Source organism: Hyperolius riggenbachi, chromosome 6 (assembly GCF_040937935.1).
Source record: "Hyperolius riggenbachi isolate aHypRig1 chromosome 6, aHypRig1.pri, whole genome shotgun sequence".
Lineage (NCBI taxonomy): Eukaryota > Metazoa > Chordata > Amphibia > Anura > Hyperoliidae > Hyperolius > Hyperolius riggenbachi.
In genome coordinates, this window is record NC_090651.1 from 359,104,905 (window position 1) to 359,119,053 (window position 14,149).

General features: G+C 40.7%; 3 protein-coding genes across 3 annotated transcripts; all 3 read right to left on the minus strand.

Annotated features, from left to right (window-relative positions):
• Window positions 1-968: 968 nt before the first annotated feature.
• LOC137523005 (nicotinamide N-methyltransferase-like) lies at window positions 969-2,871 on the minus strand. Its single transcript, XM_068243179.1, has 2 exons — window positions 2,669-2,871; window positions 969-2,560 (listed from the first exon to the last, which is right to left on the minus strand). The coding sequence occupies exons 1-2, from the start codon at window positions 2,785-2,787 to the stop codon at window positions 2,128-2,130; spliced, it is 552 nt and encodes a 183-aa protein (XP_068099280.1). The 5' UTR covers window positions 2,788-2,871; the 3' UTR covers window positions 969-2,127.
• A 3,735-nt stretch (window positions 2,872-6,606) lies between these two features.
• LOC137523006 (nicotinamide N-methyltransferase-like) lies at window positions 6,607-8,509 on the minus strand. The gene is made up of 2 exons (XM_068243180.1): window positions 8,307-8,509; window positions 6,607-8,198 (listed from the first exon to the last, which is right to left on the minus strand). Exons 1-2 carry the CDS (start codon window positions 8,423-8,425, stop codon window positions 7,766-7,768), a joined length of 552 nt encoding a protein of 183 aa, XP_068099281.1. The 5' UTR covers window positions 8,426-8,509; the 3' UTR covers window positions 6,607-7,765.
• A 3,737-nt stretch (window positions 8,510-12,246) lies between these two features.
• Window positions 12,247-14,149, minus strand: LOC137523007 (nicotinamide N-methyltransferase-like). Its single transcript, XM_068243182.1, has 2 exons — window positions 13,947-14,149; window positions 12,247-13,838 (listed from the first exon to the last, which is right to left on the minus strand). Exons 1-2 carry the CDS (start codon window positions 14,063-14,065, stop codon window positions 13,406-13,408), a joined length of 552 nt encoding a protein of 183 aa, XP_068099283.1. The 5' UTR covers window positions 14,066-14,149; the 3' UTR covers window positions 12,247-13,405.

Sequence of the window (14,149 nt, forward strand, 5' to 3'; positions counted from 1 at the left end):
GCACCAGCACGGCCATCTGTTTGCGGTGTGTTACACAGTGAGTTTGGTCTGTCAGTTTGAGGCAGTACACTACTTACACTACCTGTTGATCCATGTCTACACACGCAAGATGTTTTCAAGCACTTTACGCCTCCAATTTAGGAATGCAATGTGATTTCTGCCCTTAAAACCCTGCTGTGCATCAAATCCGTAATTTTCCCCGGGACTTTTGGCATGTATCCAACTCCACCATGCCCCCTACAGGTGTTAGACCCTTTGAAATATCTTTTCCATCACTTTTGTGGCCAGAAACAGTGTTTGTAGTTTTTCAAGTTCGCCTGCCCATTGAAGTCGATTGAAGTTTGCAGGTTTGCGAACTTTTGCGGAAGTTCGCGTTCGAGGTTCGCGAACCGAAAGTCGGAGGTTCAAGCCAACTCTATCATTAATGTGCTTCAACCTGCATTCAAATTTTTAGATTAGGAATTAGTACATAATTTGCATCTGGTTTGCATTCAGGCATGTATTTAGCCCCTTTGGGGCTCTGCATGCCTCTGTTGGCTTTTATTTCCGTTTGCAGCCTGGAGCGCTGTCTCTTGTTTGATGTCTGTTTGAAGAAATGTGTATACCATTTATGATTAGCAGCACCATTCAAATTATTTTTTATTGTTAGACTTAGACTAGCAGTAGGTCTTCCCCGCAAGGGCCCATCATCACCCTGGGTAAGTCTAGTAGGGAATAACTTGTGCACATATTATTTATACTGATGCTAACGCCCTCCTTTGCTGTACCTGTTTTGTCCATATTTTGGAGCTCTGCACATCTTTGCAAATAGCTAATTCGGGTACAGCCTCTGTCTAAAGGCACTGCCAATTTCTCCTGCTATACAAAATTAAGTATTAATGAAACAGAGGCGCCAATATATTAAAAACAGTTGAAAACAAGAGGCAGTGGTGAACTTACCTCCCCAATGAAAACTCGATATAACAATGTCAGATAAAAACAAATATTTATTGATCACTCCAATAATGCTGCAACACATTTCATGGGTCTACAGCACACTTCATTGGGCAATTATAAGAATGAGTAACTGTGATTCATAGAGTCAAAGCCATGTGACTCTGTGACTGTGCATTAGTTTCTAACCAAATTCAGTACCCCTCAGCATTGATTTCAGACACACTGTTTGGTATGAATGTAAGGTCTTCCAAAACAGCAATACCATTAAAAAAAGCCTCTTTGAATCCATATTATCCTGCCTTTACTGTCATAAGTTAGAGAAGTCCTAGATAAGAAAAATGAGTTGTCTAATTTGTCTGAAGAGGAAAAATATACACCTTTATCTGCAGAAACTTCCTGCCCGGGCAATTAAAGTTGATATTGCTATCACCACTCCTTTGCCAGGAAGCAAGAGCTTTCCATTTTATCTGGGCCCTGGCCAGTTGAAGGCCCTAAAAGTAGCCATACATCTTGCGACTTTGCTTCATTGACTAAGCAATCAACTTAACTGGGCCACCGACCTCAGCGTGGTTGATCGGAAGTCGATTGGCTAGTGGCCCAAACATTACAAGTGATACATTATGTGATTCACTTTCACAAATCGATCTGACCAATGTTGTGCCCCCATGCTCTAAATGCAAAAATCAATTCAGTATAGATTCAGTATAGATCAAATGATATGTGGACAGTTGCTGATTCCTGTGTGACGCACCGATATCTCCCATCCTGGTCAACAAAGTTGGTCAATTCAACATATTGACCACTTTTCATTGAACGGGTATACTGAAATACACTTGATTCGATAAGATTATTAAATTAAAGGGTCGATCATATGGCCATAGGCCAAATTATGGCCACCTTAAAAATAGTCAGATCATGCCTGGGTGGTCAACCATCCTGTGATGCTGATGTGTTATTTGAGAATTCTTAAGAGTCAACATACAGACATACAGCAGGGTAAAGGATTTTCTTGAGATTACTCAATGACACTGTTTTTCTTTTAATTTTTATATTTAATTTATATTTAAAATTAGCATAACATTGAAAGCAATTAAGAACAATATATTCTTGCGGCTAAAGCATAAAATGCTGTAAGTATATTTTAAATTTTTATCTCCAGCTTTTTAGGCTCAGTATTTAGTTTAAGTAATTTCAACCCTTATTCTGTTTGCAAGCTGTGATGAACAGGACATTATCAAAATCAATTAAATGACTCTTAGATTTTCTAGGGGTAGCTTCACATTGGAGGATCGTCATTCCTTCTCCAACAAGAGCCTTTTTTGCAAAATTTTCATCATACTTGAAAACATGGAATTTTTGCTCCCCACATGTGTAATATGAGGCATTTGTTATCCCAAGTATGATCAGGTGTCCTCCTGGTTTTAAAAGCTCTATCATCTTTCTTAGGTTCCATATGTACTCCTCTTCATTTTCAGATATCATACCCAGCAGCCAAGCTGAGATGACGCAGTCGGCCTGTTGACCTCCTATCAGATCCGCTAGAGATTCTGTGTCTGTGTCAAATTTCACAACCCGGGTAATAGCCTCCTTAAGCTTCAACTCCTTAGCCTCAGAGTCATCATCACTGGAGAAATATGATATGTTATCAAACTGAGGATCACAGGTGATACAAATAGTACTTTTGATTGCAAAGGTCCTTATTGATTGCAAAGGTCATTCTACAAGAACTCACCTCTTTCCTTCTAATTTAACAACATGGGTGGCTGCGTGCCCCCAGCAGAAAGCTCCAGTGCGATCACCCTGCCATTTCAATATCTCCATGATGCATTTCTCATTGGTCCTCATCAGCATGATCTCTTGGAAGAATTCACAGGCAAATAAGAGATGATGAATTGATGGGCTAGCACTGAGGTCAATCAACAATTTTCCAGCCAGGCGACCTGCAGAAGGTACACAGGAAAGGACCGTAAAAATTAGAAAAAAAATCTGATACCTATTTCTTCAATATCATTGTAACAAGTTTATTACTAGCAAACAGGTCACAGAGGCAGCAGCAGCAGAACACATCCACTTTATTGTATAAACCTTTAAAATGGCATAGGCCAAATCACAAAACCACAGGTGAGAGAGAAGCCAATCAATTAGTAAAGTGGTCGACAGCTGTTTTGCTCCTGCTATCATGGCCCTTTATTAGAATGGTCCTGACAAAGCTACATGATAGGAGCGAAACAGCGGTCGACCTCTATAATAATTTATTGACCCCTCTCTCACCTGTGATTTGTGCTTCGGCCTATGCTGTTTTAAAGGTTTAAACAATAAAGAAGTGGCTAATAAACTGGATGTGTGCTACTGCTGTGACTGCTTGATACAATTGGCAGATCTACTTTTTGCATGCTGCACTCCTCAAAGCTGTGGCAATAGATCCAGTGCTCCTCCTCTCTTTACAACTGTCACTGGAGAAGTCAATCAGTCAAAGCCAATCAGTGAGGAAGGGAACTGTGAGCATGTGACCGATGTTTGAGGAAGGAGGGGATTTGAGATGTAAAATGGTAATGTGCTGAATTTATTTTGGTGTTGCAGTGAGGCTTTGATCAGATTCAGTATGTAATGTTATGTATGTCATACCAGTCTAGGTCATGAAGATCTAAAACCACTAATCTTTTTTGCAGCAAGCTAAAAAAAGTAAACGTATATATATATATATATATCTACGGGCAGCACGGTGGTGTAGTTGTTAGCACTCTTGCCTTGCAGCGTGCCGCTCGGTCCCTGTTTTGAACCCCAGCCAGGTCATCATCTGTAAGGAGTTTGTATGATCTCCCTGTCTCTGTGTGGGTTTCCTCCGGGTGCTCTGGTTTACTCCCACATCCAAAAAAACATACAAAAAAGTTAATTGGCTTCCCCCTAAATTGACCCTAGACTACAATAAATGCACTGCAGAATACATACATAGACAAATTACTATGGTAGGGATTAGATTGTGAGCTCCTCTGAGGGACAGTTATGTGACAAGACAATATGTTCTCTGTACAGCGCTGCAGAAGATGTTGGCGCTATATAAGTACTATATATATATATATATATATATATATATATATATATATATATATATATATATATATATATATATATATATATACTAGCTGGTCGCCCGGCGTTGCCCGGGTATGTAATTGGCTAGTGTTAGCTCTGTCCACTTTTTCTAATCCTAACACACAATTACTCAATGATGACCTAGTTTGTGAGCTTTGCGGTCTTTGGCATCAATAATTGGCATTGGAATGAAATAAATCTAATTGGCTGTGGCTCCACTCCTTTGAAAATCAATAGGTGAATTTTTATTAGCTTTTGTAGGCTCCACCCACTTTTCTGAATATTAATCCCAGTCACCCAGTGACCAACTGTGCAAAGTTTAAGAACCCTGCCTTTGACAGACAGTGTAAGAATGGCTGCAGTTTACATTCTGGCAGTTAAATTTGTATTTTTCTCCACCCACTAATGTCCTAATGTTTCCCGGGTATGTATTTGGCTGCTGTTGGCTGTGGCCACTTTTTCTAACCCTAACACACAATTGTCAATTGTGTGCTAGGGTTAGAAAAAGTGGCCACAGCCAACAGCAGCTACACATATGATACGCTCTTAATAGGTGACACAATGTTCCTCTTCATGCTGCTCTCACTGAGACCGTAACGCTATGCTCCTTTATGCCTCTCCCCCTAACCGTACAGTCAGATCAACATTGCGCATATCACCTTTCCACCTATTTTGTGTCCCTTACACACACACCCCATCGGAATACTCGTTTCCCCCCCCCCCTTTAGTTTTCCCCATCTTGCCCTGTATACACATATTCTCCACTATATATATATATATATATTCCCCCATCCACACACATTTACTTTTTATCTTTTATTTTTTACACACATCAGTATATCCCCACTTTACTCTGGGCCCCTCCTGCCCTCTCACTTGTTTAAACACTCACTTTTCCATTACAGCATAATAGCTAACATTGAGTGGTAGACAGGTCATGTGTATGCTCGGTGTGTATTATATCCCACAAGTGGGGTTTGCACTCTTTTGCAGGTAGGCACTTTGCTGTTTTTAAGTAGCGCTGTTCATTTCCTTGCTATGTACACCTTTTCACTGCACCTATGTGACTGCTGCACATTGTATTATAATACCAGTCACTGCATACCTTTCACTGCACCTGTGTGACTGCACATTGTTCTACCAGCAGTCAGTACATACCTTTCACTACACCTGTGTGACTGCACATTTTTATACCAGCAGTCACTGCATACCTTTCACTGCATCTGTGTGACCGCACACTGTTTTATTTACCAGCAGTCAGAGCATCAATTTTCACTGTACCTGTGTGACTGCACAATGTTATACCAGCAGCCAGTCACTGCATACCTTTCACTGCACCTGTGTGACTGCACATTGTTCTACCAGCACTCAATACCCTTCACTGCATCTCGTTACCTTGCGGCGGTGAAGGGGCTTGCGTATCACATTGAAGCAATGACTGGCTATATGAGTTTGTTGGGGGGCACACCCAAGATAATAAGGTCGTTGCTTCATTGTAGACAGACCAAATTCGATCAGCTGGACAGTCACTGTTGTTCTGTCATTGAGCTACCTCAGCCCGACCAAATGGGCTGGAAAGCTGCCATCACCTGCACTCTCACCAACGTGCGCACCAGCACGGCCATCTGTTTGCGGTGTGTTACACAGTGAGTTTGGTCTGTCAGTTTGAGGCAGTACACTACTTACACTACCTGTTGATCCATGTCTACACACGCAAGATGTTTTCAAGCACTTTACGCCTCCAATTTAGGAATGCAATGTGATTTCTGCCCTTAAAACCCTGCTGTGCATCAAATCCGTAATTTTCCCCGGGACTTTTGGCATGTATCCAACTCCACCATGCCCCCTACAGGTGTTAGACCCTTTGAAATATCTTTTCCATCACTTTTGTGGCCAGAAACAGTGTTTGTAGTTTTTCAAGTTCGCCTGCCCATTGAAGTCGATTGAAGTTTGCAGGTTTGCGAACTTTTGCGGAAGTTCGCGTTCGAGGTTCGCGAACCGAAAGTCGGAGGTTCAAGCCAACTCTATCATTAATGTGCTTCAACCTGCATTCAAATTTTTAGATTAGGAATTAGTACATAATTTGCATCTGGTTTGCATTCAGGCATGTATTTAGCCCCTTTGGGGCTCTGCATGCCTCTGTTGGCTTTTATTTCCGTTTGCAGCCTGGAGCGCTGTCTCTTGTTTGATGTCTGTTTGAAGAAATGTGTATACCATTTATGATTAGCAGCACCATTCAAATTATTTTTTATTGTTAGACTTAGACTAGCAGTAGGTCTTCCCCGCAAGGGCCCATCATCACCCTGGGTAAGTCTAGTAGGGAATAACTTGTGCACATATTATTTATACTGATGCTAACGCCCTCCTTTGCTGTACCTGTTTTGTCCATATTTTGGAGCTCTGCACATCTTTGCAAATAGCTAATTCGGGTACAGCCTCTGTCTAAAGGCACTGCCAATTTCTCCTGCTATACAAAATTAAGTATTAATGAAACAGAGGCGCCAATATATTAAAAACAGTTGAAAACAAGAGGCAGTGGTGAACTTACCTCCCCAATGAAAACTCGATATAACAATGTCAGATAAAAACAAATATTTATTGATCACTCCAATAATGCTGCAACACATTTCATGGGTCTACAGCACACTTCATTGGGCAATTATAAGAATGAGTAACTGTGATTCATAGAGTCAAAGCCATGTGACTCTGTGACTGTGCATTAGTTTCTAACCAAATTCAGTACCCCTCAGCATTGATTTCAGACACACTGTTTGGTATGAATGTAAGGTCTTCCAAAACAGCAATACCATTAAAAAAAGCCTCTTTGAATCCATATTATCCTGCCTTTACTGTCATAAGTTAGAGAAGTCCTAGATAAGAAAAATGAGTTGTCTAATTTGTCTGAAGAGGAAAAATATACACCTTTATCTGCAGAAACTTCCTGCCCGGGCAATTAAAGTTGATATTGCTATCACCACTCCTTTGCCAGGAAGCAAGAGCTTTCCATTTTATCTGGGCCCTGGCCAGTTGAAGGCCCTAAAAGTAGCCATACATCTTGCGACTTTGCTTCATTGACTAAGCAATCAACTTAACTGGGCCACCGACCTCAGCGTGGTTGATCGGAAGTCGATTGGCTAGTGGCCCAAACATTACAAGTGATACATTATGTGATTCACTTTCACAAATCGATCTGACCAATGTTGTGCCCCCATGCTCTAAATGCAAAAATCAATTCAGTATAGATTCAGTATAGATCAAATGATATGTGGACAGTTGCTGATTCCTGTGTGACGCACCGATATCTCCCATCCTGGTCAACAAAGTTGGTCAATTCAACATATTGACCACTTTTCATTGAACGGGTATACTGAAATACACTTGATTCGATAAGATTATTAAATTAAAGGGTCGATCATATGGCCATAGGCCAAATTATGGCCACCTTAAAAATAGTCAGATCATGCCTGGGTGGTCAACCATCCTGTGATGCTGATGTGTTATTTGAGAATTCTTAAGAGTCAACATACAGACATACAGCAGGGTAAAGGATTTTCTTGAGATTACTCAATGACACTGTTTTTCTTTTAATTTTTATATTTAATTTATATTTAAAATTAGCATAACATTGAAAGCAATTAAGAACAATATATTCTTGCGGCTAAAGCATAAAATGCTGTAAGTATATTTTAAATTTTTATCTCCAGCTTTTTAGGCTCAGTATTTAGTTTAAGTAATTTCAACCCTTATTCTGTTTGCAAGCTGTGATGAACAGGACATTATCAAAATCAATTAAATGACTCTTAGATTTTCTAGGGGTAGCTTCACATTGGAGGATCGTCATTCCTTCTCCAACAAGAGCCTTTTTTGCAAAATTTTCATCATACTTGAAAACATGGAATTTTTGCTCCCCACATGTGTAATATGAGGCATTTGTTATCCCAAGTATGATCAGGTGTCCTCCTGGTTTTAAAAGCTCTATCATCTTTCTTAGGTTCCATATGTACTCCTCTTCATTTTCAGATATCATACCCAGCAGCCAAGCTGAGATGACGCAGTCGGCCTGTTGACCTCCTATCAGATCCGCTAGAGATTCTGTGTCTGTGTCAAATTTCACAACCCGGGTAATAGCCTCCTTAAGCTTCAACTCCTTAGCCTCAGAGTCATCATCACTGGAGAAATATGATATGTTATCAAACTGAGGATCACAGGTGATACAAATAGTACTTTTGATTGCAAAGGTCCTTATTGATTGCAAAGGTCATTCTACAAGAACTCACCTCTTTCCTTCTAATTTAACAACATGGGTGGCTGCGTGCCCCCAGCAGAAAGCTCCAGTGCGATCACCCTGCCATTTCAATATCTCCATGATGCATTTCTCATTGGTCCTCATCAGCATGATCTCTTGGAAGAATTCACAGGCAAATAAGAGATGATGAATTGATGGGCTAGCACTGAGGTCAATCAACAATTTTCCAGCCAGGCGACCTGCAGAAGGTACACAGGAAAGGACCGTAAAAATTAGAAAAAAAATCTGATACCTATTTCTTCAATATCATTGTAACAAGTTTATTACTAGCAAACAGGTCACAGAGGCAGCAGCAGCAGAACACATCCACTTTATTGTATAAACCTTTAAAATGGCATAGGCCAAATCACAAAACCACAGGTGAGAGAGAAGCCAATCAATTAGTAAAGTGGTCGACAGCTGTTTTGCTCCTGCTATCATGGCCCTTTATTAGAATGGTCCTGACAAAGCTACATGATAGGAGCGAAACAGCGGTCGACCTCTATAATAATTTATTGACCCCTCTCTCACCTGTGATTTGTGCTTCGGCCTATGCTGTTTTAAAGGTTTAAACAATAAAGAAGTGGCTAATAAACTGGATGTGTGCTACTGCTGTGACTGCTTGATACAATTGGCAGATCTACTTTTTGCATGCTGCACTCCTCAAAGCTGTGGCAATAGATCCAGTGCTCCTCCTCTCTTTACAACTGTCACTGGAGAAGTCAATCAGTCAAAGCCAATCAGTGAGGAAGGGAACTGTGAGCATGTGACCGATGTTTGAGGAAGGAGGGGATTTGAGATGTAAAATGGTAATGTGCTGAATTTATTTTGGTGTTGCAGTGAGGCTTTGATCAGATTCAGTATGTAATGTTATGTATGTCATACCAGTCTAGGTCATGAAGATCTAAAACCACTAATCTTTTTTGCAGCAAGCTAAAAAAAGTAAACGTATATATATATATATATATCTACGGGCAGCACGGTGGTGTAGTTGTTAGCACTCTTGCCTTGCAGCGTGCCGCTCGGTCCCTGTTTTGAACCCCAGCCAGGTCATCATCTGTAAGGAGTTTGTATGATCTCCCTGTCTCTGTGTGGGTTTCCTCCGGGTGCTCTGGTTTACTCCCACATCCAAAAAAACATACAAAAAAGTTAATTGGCTTCCCCCTAAATTGACCCTAGACTACAATAAATGCACTGCAGAATACATACATAGACAAATTACTATGGTAGGGATTAGATTGTGAGCTCCTCTGAGGGACAGTTATGTGACAAGACAATATGTTCTCTGTACAGCGCTGCAGAAGATGTTGGCGCTATATAAGTACTAATATATATATATATATATATATATATATATATATATATATATATATATATATATATATATATATATATATATATACTAGCTGGTCGCCCGGCGTTGCCCGGGTATGTAATTGGCTAGTGTTAGCTCTGTCCACTTTTTCTAATCCTAACACACAATTACTCAATGATGACCTAGTTTGTGAGCTTTGCGGTCTTTGGCATCAATAATTGGCATTGGAATGAAATAAATCTAATTGGCTGTGGCTCCACTCCTTTGAAAATCAATAGGTGAATTTTTATTAGCTTTTGTAGGCTCCACCCACTTTTCTGAATATTAATCCCAGTCACCCAGTGACCAACTGTGCAAAGTTTAAGAACCCTGCCTTTGACAGACAGTGTAAGAATGGCTGCAGTTTACATTCTGGCAGTTAAATTTGTATTTTTCTCCACCCACTAATGTCCTAATGTTTCCCGGGTATGTATTTGGCTGCTGTTGGCTGTGGCCACTTTTTCTAACCCTAACACACAATTGTCAATTGTGTGCTAGGGTTAGAAAAAGTGGCCACAGCCAACAGCAGCTACACATATGATACGCTCTTAATAGGTGACACAATGTTCCTCTTCATGCTGCTCTCACTGAGACCGTAACGCTATGCTCCTTTATGCCTCTCCCCCTAACCGTACAGTCAGATCAACATTGCGCATATCACCTTTCCACCTATTTTGTGTCCCTTACACACACACCCCATCGGAATACTCGTTTCCCCCCCCCCCCTTTAGTTTTCCCCATCTTGCCCTGTATACACATATTCTCCACTATATATATATATATATTCCCCCATCCACACACATTTACTTTTTATCTTTTATTTTTTACACACATCAGTATATCCCCACTTTACTCTGGGCCCCTCCTGCCCTCTCACTTGTTTAAACACTCACTTTTCCATTACAGCATAATAGCTAACATTGAGTGGTAGACAGGTCATGTGTATGCTCGGTGTGTATTATATCCCACAAGTGGGGCTTGCACTCTTTTGCAGGTAGGCACTTTGCTGTTTTTAAGTAGCGCTGTTCATTTCCTTGCTATGTACACCTTTTCACTGCACCTATGTGACTGCTGCACATTGTATTATAATACCAGTCACTGCATACCTTTCACTGCACCTGTGTGACTGCACATTGTTCTACCAGCAGTCAGTACATACCTTTCACTACACCTGTGTGACTGCACATTTTTATACCAGCAGTCACTGCATACCTTTCACTGCATCTGTGTGACCGCACACTGTTTTATTTACCAGCAGTCAGAGCATCAATTTTCACTGTACCTGTGTGACTGCACAATGTTATACCAGCAGCCAGTCACTGCATACCTTTCACTGCACCTGTGTGACTGCACATTGTTCTACCAGCACTCAATACCCTTCACTGCATCTCGTTACCTTGCGGCGGTGAAGGGGCTTGCGTATCACATTGAAGCAATGACTGGCTATATGAGTTTGTTGGGGGGCACACCCAAGATAATAAGGTCGTTGCTTCATTGTAGACAGACCAAATTCGATCAGCTGGACAGTCACTGTTGTTCTGTCATTGAGCTACCTCAGCCCGACCAAATGGGCTGGAAAGCTGCCATCACCTGCACTCTCACCAACGTGCGCACCAGCACGGCCATCTGTTTGCGGTGTGTTACACAGTGAGTTTGGTCTGTCAGTTTGAGGCAGTACACTACTTACACTACCTGTTGATCCATGTCTACACACGCAAGATGTTTTCAAGCACTTTACGCCTCCAATTTAGGAATGCAATGTGATTTCTGCCCTTAAAACCCTGCTGTGCATCAAATCCGTAATTTTCCCCGGGACTTTTGGCATGTATCCAACTCCACCATGCCCCCTACAGGTGTTAGACCCTTTGAAATATCTTTTCCATCACTTTTGTGGCCAGAAACAGTGTTTGTAGTTTTTCAAGTTCGCCTGCCCATTGAAGTCGATTGAAGTTTGCAGGTTTGCGAACTTTTGCGGAAGTTCGCGTTCGAGGTTCGCGAACCGAAAGTCGGAGGTTCAAGCCAACTCTATCATTAATGTGCTTCAACCTGCATTCAAATTTTTAGATTAGGAATTAGTACATAATTTGCATCTGGTTTGCATTCAGGCATGTATTTAGCCCCTTTGGGGCTCTGCATGCCTCTGTTGGCTTTTATTTCCGTTTGCAGCCTGGAGCGCTGTCTCTTGTTTGATGTCTGTTTGAAGAAATGTGTATACCATTTATGATTAGCAGCACCATTCAAATTATTTTTTATTGTTAGACTTAGACTAGCAGTAGGTCTTCCCCGCAAGGGCCCATCATCACCCTGGGTAAGTCTAGTAGGGAATAACTTGTGCACATATTATTTATACTGATGCTAACGCCCTCCTTTGCTGTACCTGTTTTGTCCATATTTTGGAGCTCTGCACATCTTTGCAAATAGCTAATTCGGGTACAGCCTCTGTCTAAAGGCACTGCCAATTTCTCCTGCTATACAAAATTAAGTATTAATGAAACAGAGGCGCCAATATATTAAAAACAGTTGAAAACAAGAGGCAGTGGTGAACTTACCTCCCCAATGAAAACTCGATATAACAATGTCAGATAAAAACAAATATTTATTGATCACTCCAATAATGCTGCAACACATTTCATGGGTCTACAGCACACTTCATTGGGCAATTATAAGAATGAGTAACTGTGATTCATAGAGTCAAAGCCATGTGACTCTGTGACTGTGCATTAGTTTCTAACCAAATTCAGTACCCCTCAGCATTGATTTCAGACACACTGTTTGGTATGAATGTAAGGTCTTCCAAAACAGCAATACCATTAAAAAAAGCCTCTTTGAATCCATATTATCCTGCCTTTACTGTCATAAGTTAGAGAAGTCCTAGATAAGAAAAATGAGTTGTCTAATTTGTCTGAAGAGGAAAAATATACACCTTTATCTGCAGAAACTTCCTGCCCGGGCAATTAAAGTTGATATTGCTATCACCACTCCTTTGCCAGGAAGCAAGAGCTTTCCATTTTATCTGGGCCCTGGCCAGTTGAAGGCCCTAAAAGTAGCCATACATCTTGCGACTTTGCTTCATTGACTAAGCAATCAACTTAACTGGGCCACCGACCTCAGCGTGGTTGATCGGAAGTCGATTGGCTAGTGGCCCAAACATTACAAGTGATACATTATGTGATTCACTTTCACAAATCGATCTGACCAATGTTGTGCCCCCATGCTCTAAATGCAAAAATCAATTCAGTATAGATTCAGTATAGATCAAATGATATGTGGACAGTTGCTGATTCCTGTGTGACGCACCGATATCTCCCATCCTGGTCAACAAAGTTGGTCAATTCAACATATTGACCACTTTTCATTGAACGGGTATACTGAAATACACTTGATTCGATAAGATTATTAAATTAAAGGGTCGATCATATGGCCATAGGCCAAATTATGGCCACCTTAAAAATAGTCAGATCATGCCTGGGTGGTCAACCATCCTGTGATGCTGATGTGTTATTTGAGAATTCTTAAGAGTCAACATACAGACATACAGCAGGGTAAAGGATTTTCTTGAGATTACTCAATGACACTGTTTTTCTTTTAATTTTTATATTTAATTTATATTTAAAATTAGCATAACATTGAAAGCAATTAAGAACAATATATTCTTGCGGCTAAAGCATAAAATGCTGTAAGTATATTTTAAATTTTTATCTCCAGCTTTTTAGGCTCAGTATTTAGTTTAAGTAATTTCAACCCTTATTCTGTTTGCAAGCTGTGATGAACAGGACATTATCAAAATCAATTAAATGACTCTTAGATTTTCTAGGGGTAGCTTCACATTGGAGGATCGTCATTCCTTCTCCAACAAGAGCCTTTTTTGCAAAATTTTCATCATACTTGAAAACATGGAATTTTTGCTCCCCACATGTGTAATATGAGGCATTTGTTATCCCAAGTATGATCAGGTGTCCTCCTGGTTTTAAAAGCTCTATCATCTTTCTTAGGTTCCATATGTACTCCTCTTCATTTTCAGATATCATACCCAGCAGCCAAGCTGAGATGACGCAGTCGGCCTGTTGACCTCCTATCAGATCCGCTAGAGATTCTGTGTCTGTGTCAAATTTCACAACCCGGGTAATAGCCTCCTTAAGCTTCAACTCCTTAGCCTCAGAGTCATCATCACTGGAGAAATATGATATGTTATCAAACTGAGGATCACAGGTGATACAAATAGTACTTTTGATTGCAAAGGTCCTTATTGATTGCAAAGGTCATTCTACAAGAACTCACCTCTTTCCTTCTAATTTAACAACATGGGTGGCTGCGTGCCCCCAGCAGAAAGCTCCAGTGCGATCACCCTGCCATTTCAATATCTCCATGATGCATTTCTCATTGGTCCTCATCAGCATGATCTCTTGGAAGAATTCACAGGCAAATAAGAGATGATGAATTGATGGGCTAGCACTGAGGTCAATCAACAATTTTCCAGCCAG